The 26,182-nt window shown below is 42.9% G+C and overlaps 1 protein-coding gene across 1 annotated transcript in view; it reads left to right on the plus strand.

The window, feature by feature from the left end:
* PPM1K (protein phosphatase, Mg2+/Mn2+ dependent 1K) overlaps window positions 1–20,657 on the plus strand; it is a 31,737-nt gene extending 11,080 nt beyond the window's left edge. Inside the window, exons 2-7 of the mRNA XM_075544028.1 lie at window positions 2,318–2,834; window positions 4,157–4,257; window positions 11,970–12,135; window positions 12,301–12,445; window positions 14,164–14,298; window positions 16,536–20,657. Coding sequence (XP_075400143.1) covers window positions 2,395–2,834; window positions 4,157–4,257; window positions 11,970–12,135; window positions 12,301–12,445; window positions 14,164–14,298; window positions 16,536–16,667 — 1,119 coding nt within the window. The 5' untranslated portion in view covers window positions 2,318–2,394 and the 3' untranslated portion in view covers window positions 16,668–20,657. The remainder of the gene's footprint in view (window positions 1–2,317; window positions 2,835–4,156; window positions 4,258–11,969; window positions 12,136–12,300; window positions 12,446–14,163; window positions 14,299–16,535) is intronic.
* Window positions 20,658–26,182: the final 5,525 nt, after the last annotated feature.

Here is a 26,182-nt window from a genome sequence, read left to right on the forward strand (position 1 = left end):
GTTGCTAATAAGTCTTCCTTCCATCTTCATGCTGTGATCGTCATGAAGTCCCAATTCTTGTTTGCTTAGCATACAGATTGCATAAGGATGGTGAGATAGGGTATTTCAACATGTGGGTTTACCTTCATTGCACAAAGAAAATACCTTAGGCATAATCAAACACCCCGAGGGAAGTAATCACTGCACATGTGGGCTCAGGACTGTCATTTGTGGGACACTACATTCTTTTGACTTAACATAGTCCTCAGAGACAATGTTCTACATCCTATATTGGTAAGTAGTAACTGAGGTATTGGATGATTAAATTGCATGATCTGTGAAGGATATCACAATAAAACATTTAAAAAAAAAGCTAGTAAGTGGCCATCTGCAATTGTTGGTCTCACCTGTCTGGAAGAAAGAAAAGTGGTGAAAATCAAAGGCACAAGCAAACAATTAGTCCTATGGATGAATGGATCACTCTAACACCTGTCTTGACAACCCTGAAGCAGATGAGCTGCGTGGTGCCCAGCTACCTCCACCACCTTCGCTGAAAAGGGGCACAGTAGAAGGTCCTAGACAGAGTGAGGGAAGGATGTAGAACAATCTCAAAATCATCCAAGAGATCACGGAAGGTTTGCTGGTGAGATGGAGATTGGGAGAACACCAGAGACTGTGGCATTCGGGTGTGCAAATGAAACCACGCTGGGGCTCGGTTTTCAGACAGGTCTTTAGGGGGAACTACCAGACTAGGGAGAAGCCTGCACCTCAAACTAATCAAGCATTTACAATCGAAGAGCAGCATCTATACAAATTTCTGATTGGCCTGGAAAGAAGGAATGGAGACAAAGAGGAAGTCGGATCAAATGAAACATCGGCGGACATCTTTCTGGTATTCACTGCTTTCAGCCAATATCTGTCTGGCATCCACAGTGATCTCACTCCCTGTTCCATAGCCTTCTGAATCAGCCTTCTGAATCCAGCTTCAGTGTCTGGCCATTACTGCTTGATATATTGCCATAACCACTTTTGAATAATCTTCAGCATAATTTCATTTACATGCTACCCTGTTCGATAATCCCGTGTTCTGTTATCTAGAGTGGGCACGAACACAGAGCTTTTCCAGTTGGCTGGCCAGGGGAGAATTGTCTCGCATGATTTCCTGCCCAGGATGTCTTCTCCCCTGTGGTGTTGCTAATGGGTTCATTTGGCAGCTGAACACTGCACCATTGTGCCACCAAGGTGTCTCAATTCAAACCTGTGTCTCAATTCAAACCTGTAAGGTGAAAGAATGTCACCCTTGACTAGGCCAATGGAAACATTCCATTTCACAATGGTGGGACTGGATGGTGCCTGGTGTGGCAATAAGTTGGGAGCCACGCCTTTGCATCAACAGATAAGACTACCCAACCCTTGCCATTCTCAAATCTACCATCTTCTCAAGTTGGTTTTCGTTCTTACTACAACTGAACATGGGATGCTGGAGATGAATAATTGCTTACAACTTTGAGTAGAAAATGACCAGAAACAGAGCTCGCCCCCACCCATCCGGGCACTACAGAATGTTGTCAGTGCCAAGGAATCCCCCTGACTATACTCGGGAATGCCTGGATAGGCTTGAAGGATGAGCTTGTGAGTAAAGTCAGGAAGTGGAGGTGCACTTGCAATGCAAGATCAAATCACACCACTTTATTAAGATTGAAGGATCAGTCTTTTATTACAGGCAGCTGGGTCAAGCAAAGGAGGTTAGCGCCCCCATCAAGGGTAGCAGACAGGCTCTATGCAACAGTTAAACCAGGGGCTGGATTGGGAGGGAACATTCAGTAGTTACATTCTTTGTCTATCCTGCAGGCAGGACCTGGGGAGGGGGTCAGGAGAGGACACCTGCCAATGAGTAAGATTTACAATGTTTCTTGCTTATCTGTCAGATAGGCTAGAGGAGGGGTTAAGGCAGTGGTTCTCAACCGTCCTCATGCTGAGACCCTTTCATTCAGTTCCTCATGTGTGGTGACCCCCAACCATAAAATTATTTTCGTTGCTACCACATCACTGTCATTTTGCTACTGTTTCAATCGTCATGTAACTATCTGATATACAGTACTATGCCCAGGCAGTGACTAGAAGCTAAAAGGTTGTCGTTGAAACCTATTGTGAGGTGCCTGTGTCAGACCTGGCAGTGTGCTTGGAAAAGTGACAGCCCTGGTCACCCTTTGGAGCACAGTTCCAGCCTGCACATAGGGGGTGTCATGAGTTGGGATCCCTTCAGTGGCAGGCAACAGCGATGTGTTCTACTAAAAATGATTAATGGAGCCTCCCTTTCTTTTTTCCTTTTACCCAGTTTCATCATCTCTTGAAGACAGTCCGTTCCTGTTCCTGTGGCCTTTCCCTCATTGCTAAGTCCCCTGGAGCTGCGGTATGTCAACAGCTGCCTTAATTACTTTGGCAAGACATGGCCGTAGCCAGGTGACAAGGCGGGTGCTGCTCAGCTCCCGCCTGCTGCAGGAAGACCGGCGCGCCACGCCCGCCTGCCACGGCTCCACCTCCGAGCGCAGGTGGTCCCGCTTTGACCCCGATGGCAGCGGGCGGCCAGCCACCTGGGACAGTTTTGGGATCTGGGATAATCGCATCGATGAGCCAATTCTGCTGCCACCCAGCATTAAGTATGGCAAGCCCATCCCCAAAATCAGCTTGGGAAAAGTGGGCTGCGCCTCGCAGATTGGCAAACGGAGAGAGAACGAGGACCGTTTTGACGTGGCTCAGTTAACGGAGGAGGTGCTGTACTTCGCCGTGTACGATGGGCACGGGGGACCGGGCGCCGCGGATTTCTGTCACACCCACATGGAGAGATGCATTATGTACGTACAATGACTTCCACTCTTTGCCGTCTGCTTTATGCTTAGGTTGTCAGCGTCCAACTTCGGGACTGCCAAGCTTGGCTGTTCCTGAAAGAGCGGTAGCTAAGGGACGCCCACCCACCGATTTTACTGACCCTTCCTGCTGGCCACTGCTTTAATGAGCAGAGACCATTTCGGAAATGTGCCTTTTCAACAACTCCAGGGGGGAAGTCCGGACCTGAATTTCTAGTGTGTGATGAGTTCTGACTATGTTAAGCAAATCCACACAAAGTGCCCGAGAGACCGTGTACGGAGCAATTCCTCTTGGCACTCAGCGTTTCAGTAAATCAGTGGCCATTGGTCTACCAGTCCTCGCCTTTGTGAAGACTGGCTCGTGTGGGAGGCGTGCGTGGCAGGCAGGAGTTTCACTTGGACGCCGTGATGGCCTGGCGTTATCATCACTGAGGGTGAAGCGGGCAGAATTAGACCAAGTGAGCCTTTCTTGCCTTCCTGGGCATGGTTAGGTGGTGGTGGTGGGCGGTCAAGTCGAGTCCAACGCTTGGCAGCCCAATATAGCAGAGGACAACTGCGCCCCAAAGAGTCTCTTAGGCCAACATTTTTATGTGAGCAGATAGCCAAACCTTCTACTGAGCATCTGGTGGGTTTGAACCACTGACCTTTTAAGTTAGCAGCCTGGGGGAGCTGCATGTCTTAAGGTGTACTCTATTGCTCAGAATCCCCGGGCTCCCAAGTGGCAGAGTGCACCTTAAGACAATCTGCACCCACAATGTGCAGCCACCATTGTCTGTCACCACTTGGTGCTTTGCTGGCCCGCGTTCTGCCAGACCAAGGCAGACTAGGAAGAAAGGGCTGGTAATATACTTTTCACTTATGAAAAATCAGCCAGTGAGAATGTGGTGGATCGTGACAGCACAATCCACAACTTGCCAAGGGGCTGGGAGTGCAAAATCAAATTGCTTCTGACCCATAGTGACCTTAAGCACATCAGAACTAAACACTGCGTGGTCCTCACAGTTGTTCCAGCCCATCGTGGCTGTCTGTGTCAATGCAGTGGCACTTAGTTCTCTTGTGCAGTCTCCATGATTCCAAGACGGCCGGCTTAACGAACACATAACTGCTTAACGAACAAGCCTTTTGTCAGTAGACCCCTAAAGAGAAGCCAAGATCGTCAGATTGTTTAATAACCACTCCTCTAAATAAGAGTGACTATGAGAGAAAAAAAATCCCTAAACTCATTCTATCAAATCGATTCCGACTCCTAGCAACTCTGAGGAAGACAGAAAACATATCATAAAATGATTGATTGTTTCTCCTCTACCAAGGGACTGGCTTTCTAAAGAGAAGAACTTGGAGAGAGTGTTGACTATGGCTTTTCTAGAAATAGATAAAGCCTTTTCCAGGCATGCCCACCTGTCTGCGGATGGTACGTAAAACAATCACATTTCCTAGGACCTGTCACACGGTGGGGGTAGGGGTGGGAGTGGGGTCAACAAGATACAAGTTATAAACCCTTTGGGGTGGGGTGGGAAATGTACTGTATGCTTAATTATAAGGATTTCATTTTTATTTCAAAAATCATTGTAAATGTTTTCATTTGAAGAATCCCTTTATATGCATTTTGGGAATCCAAAGTGATATCTGTTCTTCACGTTTAAATGAAATGTGTTGGAGAATTTTTCAGAAAGATAAGTTCCAAAGCTGTTGGTTACAATAATTTACTTTGATGTTGGGTTCTAATTTTAAGAGGACTTAAGGAGCACGTTCATCTGCTTGATTGCTCGTTTGAGTGGACCAGGTGGCCCTACTCTCAGAGGGGTTCCTTTATGGGTAGAGGAATCTGACGAGAAAGTGCAGAAACAAAGCGCATGCATATCATGTCTAGGTGAGTCTAGATTCAGACAGCAAGACACATGCTAATTGGTCCGACAACAGTAAGGGACTGTGGCTAACGTGCACTGATTTACAATCAGATGAAAGATATTTTTCCTCCTTAAAAAATAAAAAGGCTTGGTGTGCAGGATTTCTTTGCCCTGCTGCTAGTTCTGCTTGTCGACGTCACCTAAGGGCGTGCCTGATGGCGCTAAAAATGACCGCCCTGCCCTTACGTGTCCAATACAATGGCACTGACTTTTACTGAATTTATCAAAAGGGTGTCAGGAAAATCTAGCGAAAAATGTTTTTTTCTAGTTAGCTGATCCCAAATCTGTCACTCATAAAATTAATTTTGAAGATTTGTTCAGGGGTCATCGAAGTGAAGGAATGACACAGTCACGTTCATCTGTGTTTAGGGCATCCTTTTCACTAGAGCACACCACAAAAAAGATCATTTTCACGCTCTTTCTCTTCAAGTAGATAGGGATGGAGATTCGCCCCATTTTCCAGACAAGAAACTGAAGCTCGGAGGAAGGTAACGGTCAGTGGCAAGTTAGGTTGGGATTTGGGGCACCTGATGGAGCCTCTGAGGATCCCTGGTAGTGTAATAGGCTAAGCACTGGGCTACTGACTGCGAGGTCAGCTGTTCAAATCCAACAGCCTCTCCACCAAAGGGAGATGAAACTTTCTGCTCCATTAAAGATTTATAACCTGGAAAACCCAAAGGAGCAGTTCTACGCTGTCCTTCCTCTAGGGGTCACCGTGAGTTGGGATCTACTAGATGGCAGTGGGTTTGGAATGTAGTCTCTTCCACTAGCATATATATTTTTAAAAATGGGACCCCGGTAGCATAGTAGAGGAACCCTGGGGTGTAGTGGTTACACGCTGGACTGTGACCTGGATGGTCAGTAGTTCGAAACCTTCAGTGGTTTTGAGGGAGAAAGACTGGGCTTTCTACTCCTGTAAACCATTACATTCTTGAAAACCCACAGGGAGTCGCTGTGAGTCAACATTGACTCAATGGCAGTGAGTTTTCTGAAAGATGTTGCAGAGTAAACTATGTAGCAGGCTGGTAACCACAAGGTCATCAGGTTGAATCCACCAGCAGCTCTGGATTCGGAAACCCACAGGGTCATTTCTACCCTGTCCTATCAGAATCGACTCGATGGCAGTGAGATTCCTTTGGCTGTATTTAAAGAACTAGATTGGAGCAGGGGGATGGCAGAAGTGCCATCTTGTGGGTTTCCTGCTTTTTACTCTTCAGAAGAGCATGACACTGAACTCTCTCTTTGTTAGGGACTTATTGTCTAGTTTATTCCATTATGCAGGCCCATTATGTCTTCATTCCTTTGGAATCCCCTCCCACCCACTTTCTACTCACCCCTTGTCTTAATAAGAAAAGGGCTGAGAGAAGGGGAATGTTATGTTTAATATTTAAACATGAATCTTTGTTCCTACTGGACAAAATACATAAAGGGGAAGAGAGGATATTACAATGCCTGCTTGTGGTTTTATTTTTATAACTTTCTGAATTTAATTGTGTTTTCATTTCACGCATTACCAGGGGGCTGAGTTTGGCTCTCCCTTGCACCATGTATGTGGCTTAAATACCCGTGGTATGTGGACAGCTGCTAAACAGTCTCCGGGTTTTCAGTTAGGTTGCAGAAGAGAATATTGAAGTTTGTCAAGGGTATGTGACCAATAACAAGAGAGAACATTAGCGCCCTGCCCCCTGCGTGTAATGCACTCTTGATTTTTAGGAAAATCAGTGATAACATCAGTTTTCAAACATGAGAGGATAACCTTCATTTATTAAATAGTAAGTTATCATTGAAGATAGTTTTGAGCTTGGGGAGACGTTATTAGTGAACTTCCTTGTCCTCAAAGCAAGTTTCCAAAGATGCCCTTCTCACACAAGCAATCGGCCAAAAAATTAAGCATAAAACATTATTTCATTTGAAATGTGCTTCTTTTAATTTCCTTATCCTAGATTTTGAGGCAATGATCTTGGAACTTCCATAAGACACTTTAAAATATTTTCCATGTAGCGGCCAGAGTTGGCGGGCATAACAGAGCAAGACAGAATGGTGCTTCGTGGGTTACCAGAAATCAAAAAGGCCTATCGGGACATGCTGTTGTTAAATCTTATTGTGTGTATCTTCCCAGAGGTCAATTAGTCCATGATTTTGTTTTCATTTGGGACACAGGTTTGAGAGAAATGTTAAGATTCACTTTTACTTTGTTGCTAAAGCTTTCAAAAATGGAAAAAACATTGCCTGTTGAAATTGACTTTTCAATTTGTAGGTTAAAATGGAAACATGAGCCTTTTCAGATTTTCAAGTACCTATCCAAATTTGAAACGGTCCCTTGTGTTTCGTAAGAACTGAAGCAGTATCAGTATTGTTAGAGTGGATAATATTCTTTTGGTCGCGCTGTAAGAAGAGCCTACATTAGGGACACAACATTGTGAATAAGTACAATTTGCCCTCTCCAAGTTTCTTCACCTTTTCTCCTCTAGCATCAGCCCTATTGGATGTATTTTCTTGATTACACATAATTAAAGCATAGTGATTAATCACAAAATTAATCACATAATTATATATTATGAAATATTTGTGTTTTCCAATAGCCTTAGGAGACCCCTGTGAAAGGGGTGTTCGACCCCCAAAGGGGTCACGATGACCCACAGGTTGAGAACCACTGCCTGATGCTTTCAAGACTGAATTCCTAAGTCCTCCCATCTGCTTACCTAAAACCCAAACCCACTGCCATGGAGTCCATTGCAACCCACAGGAACCCTGTGCCGGGTTTCCAAGACGGTAAATCTTTATGGCAGTAGACACAGAGTGACTAATGGATTTGAACCACTGACCTTCTAGTTAGCAGCCCAGCATCTAACCCAGGGCACCACCAGGACTCCTTAAAACATTTCAACTGCTCTTGCCAGCATTTAAAGGGCTCACTCTTTCAATTTAGGTCCATGTGTAGTGTGAATGGTGAAGCACTGGCTACTAGTTATAAGGTTGGTGGTTGGAGCCTGTCCAGAGTTGGCTCTAAAGATAGGCTTGTCGTTCTAAGTTCTTTGAAAAGGCCACAGTCTTGAAAACCCAACCCGAAGACCACTAACAACAACATTTCCATGTGCCCCAAGGATAATTTCCAACCAAACAAGATCCGATGCCACTTAAAAGCAGCAGCAAGAATAAGGCCACCTTCTTGCTTTTCCCATCAGTTGCCAGTTATCTTGATTGCTTGCCTGTTTGTGCATTTTGAATGTGCTCGTGTGGACCCATGACCATCCTTGAGGTTGGTTTGTATTCCGCTGATACCCATCCTGTGTCTCTTTACAGCTAATGAAGCGATCTAATAGGAGGGAGCTTCAAAAAGTTCATGGAAAAATTCTTTTGAATTTACTTTTCTCATGAATTTCTGGAAGGACCCTCAAAAAAAACATCCATTTAAAAACAAAGGCAATCACTAAAAATTAACCCGGTGGTGGAAGAGAACTTAGACCAGAGTCCCATCAACCCTATGAACTCTTCAAAGTGTTCCTAGATTGCTTACGCTTGGAAAGCCACCCACGGCAGAAGGTTCTGGAAGACAAGACTTGCTCTGACCTTCAGAGCGGGAGGCGCGGATGGCGTCATCGTGAGTCTCAGGGGCCACCTTCCATGCTCTTCCTATTAGGCGATTTAGTTGTGAAAGAATGAAACCCAAAAATAACCAGTGTTATAAAATGCAACATTTTTGAATACTCTTTTTGTGCTAGGGAACAACAACAACAACGAAGGAACAGCATTTAAAGACATCATTTTATTGTGCTGTTACTGCTTCAGCTCATACTGGGATCTTGGTGTTCATAAGTCATAAATGTCTAGAACATCCGTTTTTAATTAGCGTTGAAACTGTGTTGGTTTATACGTATTCTTCCTTACCAATGGGATATGATCAGGGGCTGGTATACTTTGAAAAGTACAGCTTTTACTCTTTATGTTACCATTTAAAATCTTGATCTTTTGATGTATCTCCCTGTATCACAGAGGAAAGAGGGAGCTGCAGAAATACCCACCTTCTGAATCATGTAAAATTGTTCCCATGGTGTCCAGCTCCAGAGTTTCAGGAGCCTTTATGTAAATAATACCTTTACCTAAGTAGTCCTACTTGAAGAATGCTTTCTAGCTATGCAATTCCTGGACTCCGCACCATTAACCAATGGCGTTAGTCCTTGTACCTGATAGAAGAGATGCTTTGATTCTCTTCTTGGTCTGTCATTCAGTTCCAATAATTTGATGGTATACTGCCACTCACATGCTCTATAAATACTTACTGCTTGGCAATTATTAATTATTCAGTGATTTCCCCTCTTGTTACTGGGACAATTCTGAGATACTGTTACCAAACAAATAGACAGCGTCTCTTTGTCCATTCAATAAAGTCGAGTTTTGGAGCTCGTGCCCATGAGTACGCAGATACGTATCAGTGGGCCCACATCAAGTGTTTGTATGTGGATGTAATATTTTTGTCTGCCTGGAGAAACCATTAAAAACCAAGAAAGAACTGTGCCTCTGTGACAAGAGGGGGGGAAATAAAGCAAGCACTAAAAGGGCTCAACTACGAAATACCATCAGTTGAACAAAACAGAGTTTGGAACCATTGATCGGCATCTCTGGGAATATTATGTGGATTTTCTGATGACATTTACATCAAAATAAAAACCCTTCCCCTTACTTTGCAGCTCTTTCTCTCCTCCCCTGTGCTGCAGGCTTGTGATGTTTGAGCAAAGTTTTGGGGTGAATTTCCTATTTGCCTCTGTGCGTGTCATTTGTGGCAGAGAACAGTGCCCGGTCAGCAGCTCTAGACCTGGTGCCCGCGGACGCTATACGCTGGGCTTCAGTGGGAAGAGAGACCTGCTTAATTTTGTCCCAGGTGAAGGAGTCCGGCGGTTCCTAGCCTGGACTACTGGAAGCTTCCCACAGCCTCTTTGCCCCATTAGTTGAGATGACTTGCAGTAGAAATTGTCCAGTGAGTGTTAAGAACTTATTGCAAGATGTCTTAGTTCTTTTTTATATAGTTTTGTTGTTAGGGGGAAAATAATTGAGAAGTTGTACTTCCATGTTAAATGTTAAATGGAAATAAGTGCCAATTCAGTTATTAATAGTCTTAGATGCTTAGCAAACTAGAATCAGCAGTTAAGTTTTGAAAACTTTCCCATAAATCCTGGGATTTTGGAACTGTGAAGTTGAGTTGGTAAAATACCAAGCTTTTTTTTTTTTTTTTTAAACTGTGTAGGTGGCTTGGCTGTGAGTTATAAGACTAAACAGCTAAACTGGATTTTGTCCACTTAAGAAATTTTGACTCTCTTGCTTTAGCCAATTAGAAACAGATTTTTAAAACGCTGAAGTTGCCACTTTTTAATTTAAACTAAAGGGAAGAATACTCAATCTCCCTGCAAAGGTAGCAGCCGGGCTTTCTTGCCTGCCCTTTCAGTCACTTGAAAATCTCGCAGTTGTTAAAGTGTAAGAGTCCTTTTTTCAGTTGTTTGGGGAAACTCAAGTTAACTTGTTTAGTTGATCATTTAAGTCAGCTAGAAAGACACAGTAGTTTTATAAAACATCACTAAGCTTTAGGGGAAAATGTTTACGGCAAATATATGCAATTTTAACATCGCAGAGCTATTATTTTGGCACAACAGTTCCAAAATCCAAGAGGTGAGTGGGAAGCTAGCACAACCGTAAATGCTTTTCCTCGAACGAGTAAATTCGGCATGGGGATACAAGATTACGTGGGGCTTAGTCATGTTTCTGCCACTTTAGTTTTCTGATTAAAGCAGGTATTTTAATATACTGATTGGGGAAATATTTGACAGTATGTGTTTCTCTTTACAATTACTGATGAATTCGTTTTATCTTTTTTCCTTAAGAAGTTCTAAAAATGATCTATTGGGGAAAAGGCTAATTGGAAAGATGGACCCTCCATCACTCAAATCGAGAGCTAGAGTTTTCCTTTATAAAGATGGTTGGGGTCAAGCCATCTTTGAATGGTCACCTGAATATTTCACTTTGGTGCCGTAAAGAATTGATGGTGTTACTGGACACAATACCTGCTTTAAATAAATTATTTGATAAATTCCTTCCCATTTGCTTTTAGCCCATAATTTCAGTGTACTCACTTTTTGGCAAGGCTCAATGCATTTCAGTTCTTTTAACCAGTGGCAAGGAATTCCAGGCAGATCACAGGAAGGAACTTAGCGTCAATCACCTGAATACGTAAAGCACAGTTTGATGTTCAAAGAGGAAGCGGTTGGCAACCTCAAGACCAGTAACGTTTACTTTTATTTTTAGAGAAAATTAATATTCTTGGTATTCTCTGGACCCTGGCAGGACCACAGGTGTAGAATTTGGCAAAGAACATTCTTTCTTTGCATGTTCTTTCTTTGGCAGTATACTCTACTGCATTTGGATACAGCCTGCATTCGATTCTTCTGGAGCTAGGAGCTAAGCTGCACCGGGCTTGTGGGAAACTAGAGTGACATTCAGGACCCTCAGCACTTTCTGCTAACAAATGATGCCTGTAACTTTGTTTCATGTTTGGGGAGAACAAAGATAAACAAAAGAATGTAAGTCTTTAGAATTGTAGGATTCTCTCTCTCTCTCTTTCTATCTTTTTGGTGAACATTTGTTAAGTTGAAACAGTTACATAAGGGAAGAATATTGAGGACAGAGCCCTTGAAACGCAGAGATGCCCTTGGCATATCTCATGTAGCCCATTAACTGAGTAGTCTCACAGTGGAGTCAGAAAGGAAGGGAAACCCTTCCAGCTCCCTAGAGAAGTCTGCTTACCTGAGTAAGATCTGTGGACCCTGGTGATCCTGACGTGTTAGCCAATCTCATTGAGTTTTAAGACTTTGAGTCCTGATACCTAATGAGCATTCAAAGATGTCATTTTGATTATAAATGCAAGCCAGCTCTATTTCTTATAAGTAGCCGCCACTTGGAAACAGGGATGCATTGTTTGCCAACGTCAGTTAGCAACTCTTTTTTTTGATTGCATGAAACCTTGTTACCGAATTAGATCACTCTTTCCTTGCATGCTCTTTCTTTTGTAGCTCACTTGCCTCTTACTTGTGTAGCTCTAGTTAAATCAGAATGATGCATTTCAGCATTAGTTTATCCTGCTTGTGTTTTAGTTTGTAAAATAGATGTATAATATCTACTCCATCACTTGACTGTCACTTACTTGTACTCTTTTTCATGATGTTTGTAGCGACTCTTCTGAACTCTGGGACTACTGCCACAGTAGCCCTGTTGCGAGATGGTATTGAACTGGTTGTAGCCAGTGTGGGGGACAGCCAGGCTATATTGTGTCGAAAAGGAAAGCCCATGAAACTGACCGTTGACCACACTCCAGAAAGAAAAGATGAAAAAGAAAGGTACTACCTCTCGTCACTGATCAACACTAGTTTATGGGGGGTGGTGTTCATGAGTCAAGAGAGAAATAGCACTTGGCATTTTAAAAACTGGTTCAATGCTTATGTTTAACAGCACCATTGATGTATTCATAGCATGTCACAGTCTTTGAACTTTTTCTGGACCAGGATCAAGAAATGTGGTGGCTTTGTAGCCTGGAACAGCTTGGGGCAGCCTCACGTAAATGGCAGACTCGCAATGACAAGGAGCATTGGCGATTTGGACCTGAAAGCCAATGGCGTGATAGCAGAACCTGAAACAAAGAGGATGAAGGTAAGAAAGGACCTTGTGAGCGCCCGACCCAAGGAAGGAATGCCGAATTGTCTCCAACGAGAGCCTTTCTTGGAAGTGCCCATTGAAAGCAAAGTGATGTCTAAGAGGGAACAATATGTAGAAAGATAAAAGAGGTGCAGTGACTTAAACCGCAAGGTCGGCCGTTCAAAACACCTTGGTAGGGGGTGGGGTGGGGAATGAGGCTTTTTACTCCCAGAAAGAGCTACAGTCTTGGGGCAGTTCTACCCTGTTGTGTAGGGTCACTGTGAGTCAGTGAGTTAGGGAGTTTTGAGAGTATATGATGTGTTGATTGACTCATTATTAACAACGACGGGCTCACACACACCACCATTTCTGGAGATGGCACAGGACCAGGCAAGGTTGGGTTCTGTTAGAAATAACATTGCTGTGAGGTGGAGCTGGCTGTGTGGCAGCTTACAATAACAACAGGGGCCTGATGTCTGCTTAGGCTTTTGTTCCACCCCAGCCGTGGCATTTTCTAGCAAGCATTCTAGATGGAAGGCTTCTACTTCCTTTCCCTGCTTGTCCCTCATCCGGTGTTGCTTCTTCTTAGAAGGCTTGGTGACGTCTCTTCTCCACCAAACGTCATATCTGCCCTCCTGCTATTTCTGTGACATCTTCTGCAGTCTGCCCCCAAGTCCCCCAGCAACTCTGAAATCTCTGAGCCTACTATTTTCCCTGGCAGGGTATAGTGTAAGCTTTCAAGATGGCAGTGTGTAGACCACTGTGTGGACCACTAACCTTTCCTCATTGCATAAGAATTGTGTCTCTTGTCCCACTTAAACTTATTTACTCTCACAAATACTGAGACAGGTCTTAATACTAGGTCTCTGGGTGGCATAAACGGTTTGCTATCGACTACACACCTGCAGGTTGGGAGTTCAGACCCACTCAATGGCACCGTGAAAGAAAGTTCTAGCAGGCTACTTCTACAAAGCATGCAGTCAGGAAAACCACAAAACAGTTTTCCTCTGTCACACATGAGGTCACCATGAAGTGGACCCCACTGATGACAGCTTATTGATGGTATTGTACATGTGAGAGTTTTTTCAAGAGCCCCATTTTACAAAGAAAGCAAATGTAAACTCACACTGCCATCAAATAGATGCCAACATATAGTGACCCCATAGGATAGGGTAGAACTGCCCCTGTGAGTCTCTGAAAGTGTTTACAGGAGTAGATAGCCCCATCTTTCTCCCTCGACGCAGCTGGTGGTTTTGAACTGCCAACCTTGCGGATTGCAGCCTAATGTGTAACCACTGCACTACCAGAGCTCCTTATAAGATCTAAGCCATAGAGAAGACAAATGGTCAATGTTCTTCAAACCAAATAATAGAGCCACGTTTCACACCCAACACTCCTGGCTCCAGAGACAGAGCTCCTCACCAGCATCACTGCACTGAGCTGCCTCTCAACACCTCTTCTATCGTGGTGTTATGACTACACAGTGCAACATTGGTCCTCAGCAGCTGAGAGCTAATGTGGCCTGTTTGGGTCCTAGATAAAGGCTTGCCTTTTCCACTCTTTGTAAGTGCAAGGGAGGTGAGCGACTCCTAGTGCCCAGCTGTGCCGGCTGGATTTTTCTTGTAGCTCTCATGCAGATTGCCAATCAGATGACTGACGAACGCTTTGCATTCTCAAGATCATGCAAAATCTGGGACTGCTTTATAATCATGTGCATTTGGTTCGGGTTGCAGCTCCATCATGCTGATGACAGCTTCCTGGTCCTCACGACAGATGGGATTAACTTTATGGTGAATAGTCAAGAGATTTGTGACTTCATCAAGCAGTGCCATGACCCCAGTGAAGCAGCCCACGTGGTGATTGAACAGGTGACCCTCCTGCTCGGTTGCTCCCAAAGTCCAAAGTAGGGAGTGGGGTAAAGTGACGATTTGGACACGTGGTCCTGAGGCAGCCTGGCAGGACCACCATGAGGTTTCTTGGAAATCTTGTGTTTTAGCTCCAATAGTCAGGATTTTTGTATTGATACGACAAGATTTCCATTAAATAGTACTGCAGTTCTCCCAAATAATTAAGATTAAAAAACCAAGAAGATGTGCTGTGTTCATTTTATGGCTTTTATATCTCCCTTAACATGATAATAAGAAATAATAATAGCAAAATATGTCGACATAACCCTTCTCTTGGTTATTAAGTTATACAAGAGTGCCTCAAGAAATTCATGCAAAAATGGCTTTAAAGGAGAATTGAATTTTTCTGTGAACTTTTTGAAGCTTCTTTGTACACATTAATTGGTGATAAGAAGGTGTCTGACAGGGTCCATGGAGGAGTATTTTTTTCTTAGTTCCAACTATGTGTCCTACAGACAGATATGTGCGCCCTGATGCACCAGGGCAGTGATATTTATGACTGCCAAGTTGTCGATCATAGTGAGAACCAAAGTTGTGCACCATCATTCATTTAAGGGAGCCCTGGTGGCGTATGAATTGGGCTGTGATCCACAAGGTCAGCAGTTCGAAACCACCAGCTGCTCCGAGGGTGTAAAACAGGACTTTCCACTCCTGTATCAGAAACTCTCAAGGGCAGATCTACCCTGTCCTATAGGGATGCTCTGAATTAGTTCTGACATTGACTCAATAGTAGAAGTTTGGCTTTTTCATTTAAATTCACTTAAAAGTTCTAGTCAGCAAACTTCATTCAGGTTCCATTTTCCATGTTACAGAGAGCACTGTAGTATGATATGGATTCCCTTGTCCATTGTTTTGTGTGTATCTATTTCCTTGAGGTTTTCCTCAGTTCCTATTTGCTCAGGCTGTATACTTGGAGTAAACTTGTTGCTGCTAGAAGAAGACACAGTACAGCAAAGCTGTTGATAAGTTTCCCAAGTCACTCTCTAGAAATATCATGTCCATGTACACGCTGACTGGCATGCTTTGCAGTTTGTGATTCTCCATAGTGTTTCAACGACTTTTTGCCAATTTGAGAGGCATGATAAAAACCATAGGTTCAGAATTGTGTCTCTGCTAGCTGTTTGCATATCTTCTTTGGGATGATCACTTCTCTTCCCCTTTCCCAATATTTATTGGTGTCTTTATTGTTTTCATAATTATTATGCGCAACTCCAATATACTAAGTTTATTAGTGCTTTGTCCAACATTGCCCATTTTGGGGTGTTTTTTGTTTGTTTGTAAATGTCTGTTTGAATTATTTAATCTTTTTCCACCAGACATTTTTAATCAACCTTTCCTTCACATTTTAGTCTCATGCTGTCAGGCGGTTTAAAATATACTCGGTGCCAAATACAATCAGAAGCACTTCTTACAACATCATTTGCTTTTTTAATATTTTAATTAGTTCCTAAAATTGATTGACAAGTCTTCTAATGCAGGACATTTCATTTATAGCTATCTTTCCATTTTATAAGAAGTATAATAGACATTCTTGTCTTTTGTTGTATCTTTAATCACCTTCATTTCCTTACATTGTTATTTCCTAAGACTAAACTCCTCGAGGAAATATGAGGTCAAAGCTAATACTTACCAGGCCTCGCTGTGTAGCACACTCTGTCTTGGGCCTTCTGTGTCTCTTCCTCAGGATCTGCATATCGTGCTGCAACTTAGTTAACCGATGTTTCTGTGACCCAAATTACTACAGTGGGATCTAGGTAATATGGTTATTTCAGGTCACCTCTGATGTTCCTGGTTTTGCCATTTGGTAAGTGCCTGGGCACTTGCTAACTGTAAGGTCAGCACTACAAACCCACCCACTGCTCCAAGGGAGCCATTGTCGTCATGGTAACAGGTTTGGTGGTGTTTAAGTTTCACGACAGAGTTACAGCAACCAAGCCGTTGTGGCATCGTCGGAAGAGTAGCCGTGTATGCGACCCAAGGGAGGGTGATTCCTTCTCTTTGTGATGATACTAGTTGTCCATTGTGTCCAGGCGCCTCTGAATTAAGACCTGGCGGCCTACTTCTGAAAAGTCGCAGTCTTGAAGCCCCGATGGGACAGGCCAGGTCTCCTCTGCACATAAAGCGTTGCCATGCGATGTCTCTCTGTGCAGGCTCTAATCTCCACCCTTTCTCCCGCCCTTCCTTCAAAAACCTCGTAGGCAATGCAGTACGGAGCAGAAGATAACACTACCGCGGTAATTGTGCCTTTTGGCGCCTGGGGCAAATACAAGAACTCCGAGACCAACTTCTCTTTCAGCAGAAGCTTTGCCTCCAGTGGACGGTGGGCCTGATCCCTGATCGCTTGCTGGGGCTGCGATTTTTGTGCCGGAGTTTGTTCACGGAGCACGTAGGGATACTAGACGATCAATCAAACCCGTCACGTGTACCAGCATGACGCTATGACGCACTAAATCAGTACACAGTCAGTGTAAAATTAGTAACCGCGTATGTAGTAGTGTTTCATAAAGACCTCCTGGATGTATGATCGGCCCACCGCGCTCACTATAAAGATCCATGGAATGAAGCTCCTGCGAGTCTGGAGGGAACAACGGTTTCACGAGCAGATGACCCATGGTTTTTAATACACCTGGTGAGAGTGTTCACTTGCTTCACTTTTCAGACTCCTAGGCAGCTCTGGGTTTCTCGCGGTCCTGTTGGTGCTCTTGATTCACTTGAAGAGCCTCATGGTTCCAAGTTCTTCAAAACAAAGTCAGTATTTTGACAGGCAGAGTTATCTGCAAGGGTTTATTTTTAACACCTGCACCAAGGCGTAAGTCTGAAAATGGAAGTCTCAGTTGCTATGTGTTCTGTTCTGGATCACTTACCGGTAGATGTTTAATGTGAACAAAATCGATTCCGATCCTACGACGTTACTAAATCCTGTGTATATTTGTGACCAGAGCACTCATGTGTTACACTGGCCATCGCCCATTCCTGTTTTCTGTGGGTAAGAGAAGGTGACATAGTTGTGACTCTTTCTTATTCTCAGAAAATGCATAGACTAAGACGCCTTTGGTCAAAACAGCCCAAGGTTAAATACTGACAGTATCAAGTGTTTTATATACAGTTTTAATTTGTTATCTCTAAATAGATGTTTGTGTCTTATATGTACATATGCCTTTTGATATAGTGTCAGTAAGTTGGAGAACCTTGTTAGTAAAAACAATACCACAGTGAGTAATGTTGCTAAAGGCATAGGTTGATTTATGTCTTCTTATTTTTTTAGCTCATCCCTAAGATTTAACGAGGAAGAATAAATCTATGTAATTTAGCAATGTAAAAACTTCCTTTTCTCTGCGTGCTTTTTTTGCTGTTAAAATGTGAATCTCTAAGTGTGTATTTGGAATTTTATCTGCAGTTTCTTTCTGCATAGTATGTACATGTGTTATATGTGATTGTGTATTTGTATGTTTGGGAGTAATATAAAGTTAAAGGGAACAATCCTGGGTAGCTCCTTCACCAGTGAGCTTTGAATTATTGATCAGAGAAGCTGAGGACCGTTTTCTGATGGAGTCAAGCGAGTGGTCATTGTCAGATGTGGAAACTAGGACAGACAGTAGAGAAATACAGTTGATACTTCCCCTGGAAAATTTAGGAACAGAGTTAGCATGTGGAAATTAAATTACCATTTGATAATTTGTATTTAAGATCATTTGTATTTAAAATAGCACACCCAACCAATACCCAAGCCTACTGCCTTCAAGTGGATTCTGATGCACAGTGACCTTATACACAGGGTTTCCAAGGCTGTAAATCTCCATGGGAGCATTAAGTCTCACTTTTCTCTTGCAGAATGCTGGTTGGGTTTGAACCACCGATCTTGCTGTTAGTAGCCCAATACATACTTCAGCACCAACAAGGCTTTTTCTGTTTTAAAGAATAGGATATGGGAAAATATTGAATGTTAAGAATGACATTGGGTTTTGTTATAGAAATAAAATATAACCCAAAAAGAAAAGGTTAAGATAGCATATACCTTCATCTCTGTTCTCAGAGTTGATTTTTTCTTTAAGTTTTATTTGAAGATTTATTAGAAGAAAGGTGGCCCAATATAAATATTCACATCTTCTCACCTCAAGAAGAGAAGAAACTAAAACGTGAGTTCTCTTGTCTCAAGTAATCAGGAATTGTCCTTTTTAAAAAATCAATGCTAAATAAATGTTTTTTGAAGATAGTTGGGCAGCAGAAGGAAGACCATCCCAGGAAAGGATTATGCCTCCTGCCCCTTGTTTAAAGAGCCCTCGCGATGCAGTTGTGTGGCAGTCTGCGTCCCCAAAGGTCAGCCACACCAAACCCACTGCCGGGAAAGCAGTTCCAAGTTCATAGCGACCCTATCTAAGTTTTCTGAGACTGGACTACTTTACAGGAGCAGACAGCCTCATCTTTCGCCTACAGAGCAGCTAGGGGATTTAAACAACCAATCTTGGGGCTAGCTACCCGGTGCCTAACCCCCAGCACCACCAGAGCTTTGGCAGTGTATGGGGACACTTCCTAGAGTCTGTCCTATCGAGTCCTGGGAGGGTGGAGTTGATTCACAGGCTGACATGGGTTGTAGGTTGGACAGAGAAGAATGGGTAGGATAGTGTTCTCCTTTACCTGAAAACATATTAAAACTCGAAACCAGCCAAATTTGACTAAAGGATAGAACCTACTTGCGTTTCTGTTTTTCAAGTCAGATGCTAAAGTCTAACTTCAGATAGAGGTTGTTATAATCCACCAAGGTAAGCATACTTGCATTCGGCTTCTTTTATTGGAAATTATGCGAATAATAGTGAAAACATGCTAGCAAGTACAGCGTTCTTAGTTGTAACTGTGAATTTGCCACATGGGTTTTGCCACGTGGCTGTAGATATGGTCTAAATTATATTATTATAGCAAAACGTAAATAAGTTGTATTTATATTCGCCTTTCATTTCTATGTACTGTAGAAATCTTTGAAATATGTTGCGTTAGTCTGGGTACTGTGTTGCCAAACTTTATTTGCCAGAATAATTTTTAAAGCATTGTGATTTTCCACAAGTGTTAAGTTTCTAAGTACTTATATACTCAAAAGCACAGGCATGCTTTCTCTTCCTAAACTGTTTGGTTGTTGTAGGTCTTTATGTTAAGTTTTTCAAAGTTAATTGACCTTATGTATTTTCTGGGGGGAAAAAAATCTGTTTGGGAAGGATCTGTTTTTAATTCTTTCTACCCTCTGATGTGAACTCCTGAATTCTAACAGTTTATTTTTACATTACTTATTTTGAAGACTTTATGAGCAGTTGATCTAAAAACTAGAAATTATTTTAAAAAATTTAAAAAAAGAAAAAAAAACTAGAAATTATTTTTGTACACACGTTGCCTACTCAAAATGAACTTTTATTTTTCAGAAGCTTGGCAAAGAAGGGCGAGGCCAGTTCTAACCACGATGGCCTTTATTTCAGTATAAAATAGAACATTTGGTTTCCTTTCTAAGAGCAGGCCTGGATCTAATTTCATGGTAACATGCCAGTAAGGAAACCCTGGGACCGGAGAACGGGAGCGGGATGATGGACGGACATTTAGCACTGAACAGTTGAAAACAAATGTGCATTTATATTTCCCTTAAGCAGCTCAATGGTCATCGACCCCAGGTCTGGGCAAACTGACATGATATTTGATCGGGTTCCATGTTACTATAAGTGCCAGATTCCCTTCTCTGGACGGCTTCAGCAGAATAGAGCAGCCGATGATATAGTGACAATTCGCAGGTCAGCAGTCCCGAACCACCAGCAGTTTCTCAGGAGAAAGACCGGCTTTCTACTCCCGTAAACACTTACAGTCTTGGAAACCCACAGGGGCTCACTGTGAGTCAGCATTGCCTCAAGGTCAGTGATTTTGGTTGTTGTTTTTTTTTGGCTTATCTGTACAAGGTGAACAAACCTCATTGAGATGTCTGTTGATTTGGGCATCTGAGAAGAGACAGATACGTCCTCCGGAGGCTCCTGGTGGTGGTGAGGATGGTTGAGCTAGTACCACTGATGGCCATATGGAATGTTCTGGGCTGTGGATTCAAGGAGATCTTCCCAAACGTCATGTCGGGTACTGGATTCTGGTACAGAATGCAGCAGCTCATTAGGTTGTGTGGTTTCTACTGAAGTGCTCTTGGGTGCATTTGTTTAATAATTTACCAACTACTTGGTTGTATGGCACTTACTATAGTGAATGATGTAACTGCTGTTTTGTTTGCTGTATGTATTAGAATAACTGTGAGCAGACTAAAATTCCATATATCCATGTTCAAAATACCACTTAAATAAAGTTCATGCATTAATTACTTGGTGGCTTGCTTTATCTGACTGTGTTTACTTAGCACCTTGGCTTTCCAGCATTTATTAGGGTCGTTGTCAACATTAATTGAAGGGATTTTTTTAGCAGGGTGGGGTGGCATATTCATGTAGCTATTCAAACCTTTTATTTTTTGCCACAATCTAAAATGAAAACCCCTTTTATTTTCTATCTTCAAAATATATATATTGGTACCTTAGAGAAAGAAGGGCATGCTGAATTCTATAATGTTTTGCGTCTGGTTCCAATTTCCTGGAAATAATCGTGCATTAAAAAGTAGACCAAAAAAGGGTGTTTGGCAGTGATTCTGTGGAATTCAGTACATTGTGCACTTAACGTAAGCAAATTTTGATGTCATTGACTGAATAAAATCTGATATTTCTCATGCTACTGCCACAGGATGAAACAAATGTTGAATGGACACCCCCCCCACACACACACACGGTAGTACACTAAGCTCCACGGGGGCAGAGATCTCTTCTGTTTTATTCAGACGCAGCATCCAGCACGTTCCATGTGTTTAACAACAAGGAGAAATCATTGATGTTTGTTGAGTAGAAAAATGCACTGACGCAAGCTCTTATTTGTGTTTGCATAGTGGAGAGCGAGGCTTTGAGACACTTTAAACACTAAGTCAAATGCATTTAATAATGAAGTGGGTGCTTCTCTGCGGTTGCTCCTGGGTGTTTCTTTAGGTGGTGATCAGTTAGATCACAGTGAAGGGCAAGGGTAGCCAGTGTGCCGGAAGGGGAAATCAATCTCGAAGTTGGCTGTGTGCCAGGCTCTTCTGTACATGTCTTCTTTCACAGCAACCATATTACAAAGGAGGAAGTGGCCCCTTAAGGCAATTAATCATGGCAAAGCTTCAAAATCCATCCAGGGCCTCCGTCTCCCACACTTCCTTTGTGTATCACCACAAAGGACACCTCACTCCTATGGAGCGTCAATCGAGCATTCGGCTGCAGGAGGTGCTCGTGGACACAGGAAGAATGAAAGGCATGAGCCCTAAGCTCTGACGTAACAGAAGGATGCTCACAGGGAGGGCAACAGAACATATGGCACGTCAAAACGTCAGGGCAGAGAACGAAATTAGGTCTAAGTCAAATGCCCAGAACTGGGGAGCAAGTGTAGACAAATGTACAGAAGCACTTTCAACGGTACAGAATGTAGAGATGGTCACTTAGAAAACGAATAAGACTGTGTACCCAGGATAAGTCTTGAGAGCATATTGTATGTTTCTTAAATGACTCCAGGGCCAACTGATAAAGGGCTTGAGAAAGGTTGTGCTTGCTTATCTTCCTACAGGCGCTTCGTCAGAGAGCAGAGAAACCACACCAGGAAAGTGAGTTTAATCCGAAAGATAACTGCTATTTACTTGGACAGACAGATGAAGCAAGCGTGTTTGCGCAGGCATGAAAGGTTTAAGTGAAGTAAGCCCCCATTTGTCTCACCATCAAAAGTTAAGTCCCTTCTCGGACAAAGAGACCTAGGCCACCATGCCTTCTGAAGCGGCCGGCCAAAGGCAGGACTACTTACTTATTTTGAAAAGTGAAAAGCATATGGGCCCTTATTAACAAGTGAATAATTTCAAGACAGCAACCAGGTCTGGGGCCCTAGTGGTAGAGCGGGCTATATCGAGGCGGCCGATCTGGCCAATCGGGAACTCAGTCATTGGAAACTACCAGCCACTGCATGGGAGAAAGATGAGGCTTTCTGCTCCAGGACTGACTGACAATCTTGGAAGCCCACAGGACAGTTCTCTCTCTTACAGGGTCACGATGAGTCAGAATTGACTCGATGGTAGTGGTTCTGACAGAGGGGGCCCTTTAATACTGGGCCCTGTGCAATTTCACTGCCCATTCCCGTGAAGTAGACCATGACTAAAGGGAGAACACTGAGGAAAAACCCTGCAGGTTCAATCAGAGCACACACACAAAAAAGAAGCACAATGTGAACGAGCCACAAAGAGTGCTATACAACACACCAGGGTGCGGAGACTGAAACAAGGCAATAGGGGTGATCAGAAACGTCATGCTAAGTGCCTGTCTGATGGTAGAAACGGGGGAGGACCAAGTGGGGGAAAATTGACTAACAATACTTTTAAGGAGCCTAAGGGGGGAATATGCTTCATAATATGCACCTCATATGTCACATTGCTCGGAGTTTCTGTACGCCCCCTGGAGACCCAGGCCACGTGCCATAGAACGCTGGGATATTGAATCCTGGATTTTTAAGGTGCACAATATGCTCCAAAGGCTATACCATTGGGATCAGATGTGGGAACTCCACTAGGTGAACTGGATTCTACTTCAAACACACGTGTAACCTTAAGAGTTAAGACTGAAATTACATGGTGTGTGATGAAGCAGAAATTACATGGTGTGTGATGAAGCAGAAATTACATGGTGTGTGATGAAGCAATACCAAGAGTATATTGAACTGTCAGGAGGCAGACTAACATTTACTTACTAACTCAGTGCCTGACTTACTGTATTGATATACATCATTCTGGCAGACCTATGACTAACCTTGTCAGTGAATATTGTTGTAAATTTTGCCTGACCACTGATTCCCATTTTTTGTGCAAATAGTCCAGTCACATAGAGATGTATTCTGTACAAGTGAATTATCCACATATTGTGATATGTAGTTAGCCTACACTTATTCAATCTCCCTCTCTCAATAGTGTTTTAAAAATTAGTACCATGAGCTACTCAATGACACTATACACAGAAGATCTTAATGCTCCGGGGAGATCATCGATAAGATTCTCTACCAGAAAATAGAGGCAGATAAAAAGCATAGATTCAGGGGGTGAGGGGCAATACTGGGAGAGTAGAGGTGAGTGGGTTGGAAAGGGGGAACTGATTACAAGGATCTACATGTGACCTCCTTCCTGGGGGATGGACAACAGAGAAGGGGGGTGAAGGGAGACACCGGATATGGCAAGATATGACAAAATAATAATCTATAAATTATCAAGGGCTCATGAGGGAGGGGGAGCAGGGAAGGAGGTTGGGGAAGAAAAAAAAAAGAGGACCTGATGCAAAGGGCTTAAGTGGAGAGCAAATGCTTTGAAAATGATTAGGGCAAAGAATGTACGGATGTGCTTTATACAATTGATGTATGTATATGTATGGATTGTGATAAGAGTTGTATGAGCCCCTAATAAAATGTTTAAAAAAAGAAACCAAGACAAATACAACAACCTGAGCAGAGAGTCCAGACTTTCAGGTACATGGGATCCTAACACATGTCCTAGCTAGTGTTGTTAGTAAATAGTGAACATATAAAAATTCAATAAAATGTGCTTCCTGGGAAAACTTATTCTATATGGAGATATAGAAATAAATTTCAATGTTTCTTCCCTCAAAAAAAAAACACATAGATTCAGGAATGGATTCCAGTCTCTCACATATTCCTAGTTCCAATCTAAGAACAATTAAGTAGTTCTTCTGATATGGTCCCGCTTGATACTCACCTTCATGAAGGAAATACAGGTGCTATAGCAAAGTGTGAGGAAGAAATTAAATGGCACCTCACTACCAGAAACAATATTGTCTGAGGGCTTAAAGGTTTGTTTTCAAATGAGCAGCCATCTAAGTCAGGTATCAACTAAACCCATATGGAAGAAGCACATCAACATCTGCAATCCGAGGATTCTAAGGCATATAATCAAAATCTGAAAGAGGGAATAATATCAGAGCTTAATTTGTGAGATTCTGGTGTACAGAGGCTTTAGATGACAATGGCAACCCAAAATATATTTACAGGATCTACACAGAGAATATGCCTCAGGTGATTTCCCTCTACCTATAACTGACAGTATTGGAGAGAGTACCAAACAGGGTATTGGAGAGATGACTCTAGTAGATTAAAATGATAAATCTGATTTGAATGGTTAAACTGTGTCACTTGACCTCCTCTCTAATGCACTTTGGGCTTGATCTGGTTTTTAATATTTTCTGTGGGTTTTTTTCATAGTGGGTTTTATCTCTGTTGTATTTTGTCATTGTTGGTAGCCTTCTTCAACCTTTGTTATGGGTTTTTCTATGTCTGGGGGGTGTGAGAAACTCAGGAAATGTAGAACTATAGAGGCAACAACTCAAATAAGGCTCCCTAGGGGCGGGCTGGGGACGGGTGGTAATGGGAGCTGATATCGAAAAGTCCAAGAAGAAAGAAAATGGCTTGAAATTTATTTGGGTAACAATTTTACAATATTTCTTGATGTGATTGAACTAGGAAATGGTATGATGTCTAGACTAGCTCTTAATAACAGGGTTTTGCTGGGGGGTGGGGTTGGGGAGGGAGAAGAACCAAGGGATGTCAGCCTTTAATAAATGTGTCTCAGGAGTTGCCCTAGGCACTTTTACCAACATGATCTCATGTGTCCCTTTCAAAAATATTGTAAAGTGGTTGTAAGGTATGGTGCTAGATTGGGCTCCTTGGGCAGAATCTCCAGTACAGTGTTTTGAGTGCTTCAAGTTGATGAGGCCATATGACAGGCAAGGGGTGTAAGCAGGAATGGTCAGAGAGAGAAGGGCTGGGAGGTAGGCACCACAGAGACTCAACTCCCTCCACTGCGATTTCCCTTCAGGATGGTTTCCAACTGCTGGAGGGGTAGGAGCAGGATATGAGAGGGAATACCCTGAGGGCATTGCCTTGGGGAATTGAAACACAGTGCGTGTGCAGTGTGGAATTTAAAACTGTAATGTACTCTGTAGACCTACTTCAAATTAAACCACGAAATCAAATGGTCTCCTCTCTGCACGTCACTACTCCTCAGACGGCCCCGCTGAGTCTCCAGCCACTGCTTTTCAGTTTCCCACCTGTGACCCTTCATGTTCTGATTGCCCTCCTCCTGTATACTCTTCGCATGGGCTCTAGAGCACTTTCACGCCTCTCCCTACCAACTGCATACCGATGGCTTCTAAGTCGACACCTACCGCCAGGACTTCTCTTCCAAGCTTCAAATATCCGACACACCACTCGGAGGATACACCCTTTCCGAGGGCCCTTAAACACCTCCATTTAAACATACTCCAAAATGGAATTCCTCTCTTCCATGAAGTTTAGCCTAAGGAAGGGTTATGTGTTGGGTGGAGATCTCATGATTCAGGTGATGGAATGTAGGAGATGCCATGACTTATAAATAAAAATCTAACTAGTTGTCATAGAGTCAATCCACACTCCTGGAACCCCATATGTGGAAGAGTAGAACTGTATTCCACAAGATGTTCACTGGGTATGACTTTGGAATTTCCAGGCCTTTTTTCCTGACGCACTTCTGGATGGACTTGAACTTCAAATTTTTATATATAATTTTATTGGGGGCTCTTACAGCCCTTATAACATGACATACATCAATTGTATCAAGCATATTTATACATATGTTGCCATCATCATTTCCAAACATTTTCTGCTTGAGCCCTTGGTGTAAGCTCCTCTTTTTTCCCCCTCCCTCCTGTATCCTTGACAATTATATATTGTTATTGTTATT

Source organism: Tenrec ecaudatus, chromosome 3, assembly GCF_050624435.1.
Source record: "Tenrec ecaudatus isolate mTenEca1 chromosome 3, mTenEca1.hap1, whole genome shotgun sequence".
NCBI classification, from domain to species: domain Eukaryota; kingdom Metazoa; phylum Chordata; class Mammalia; order Afrosoricida; family Tenrecidae; genus Tenrec; species Tenrec ecaudatus.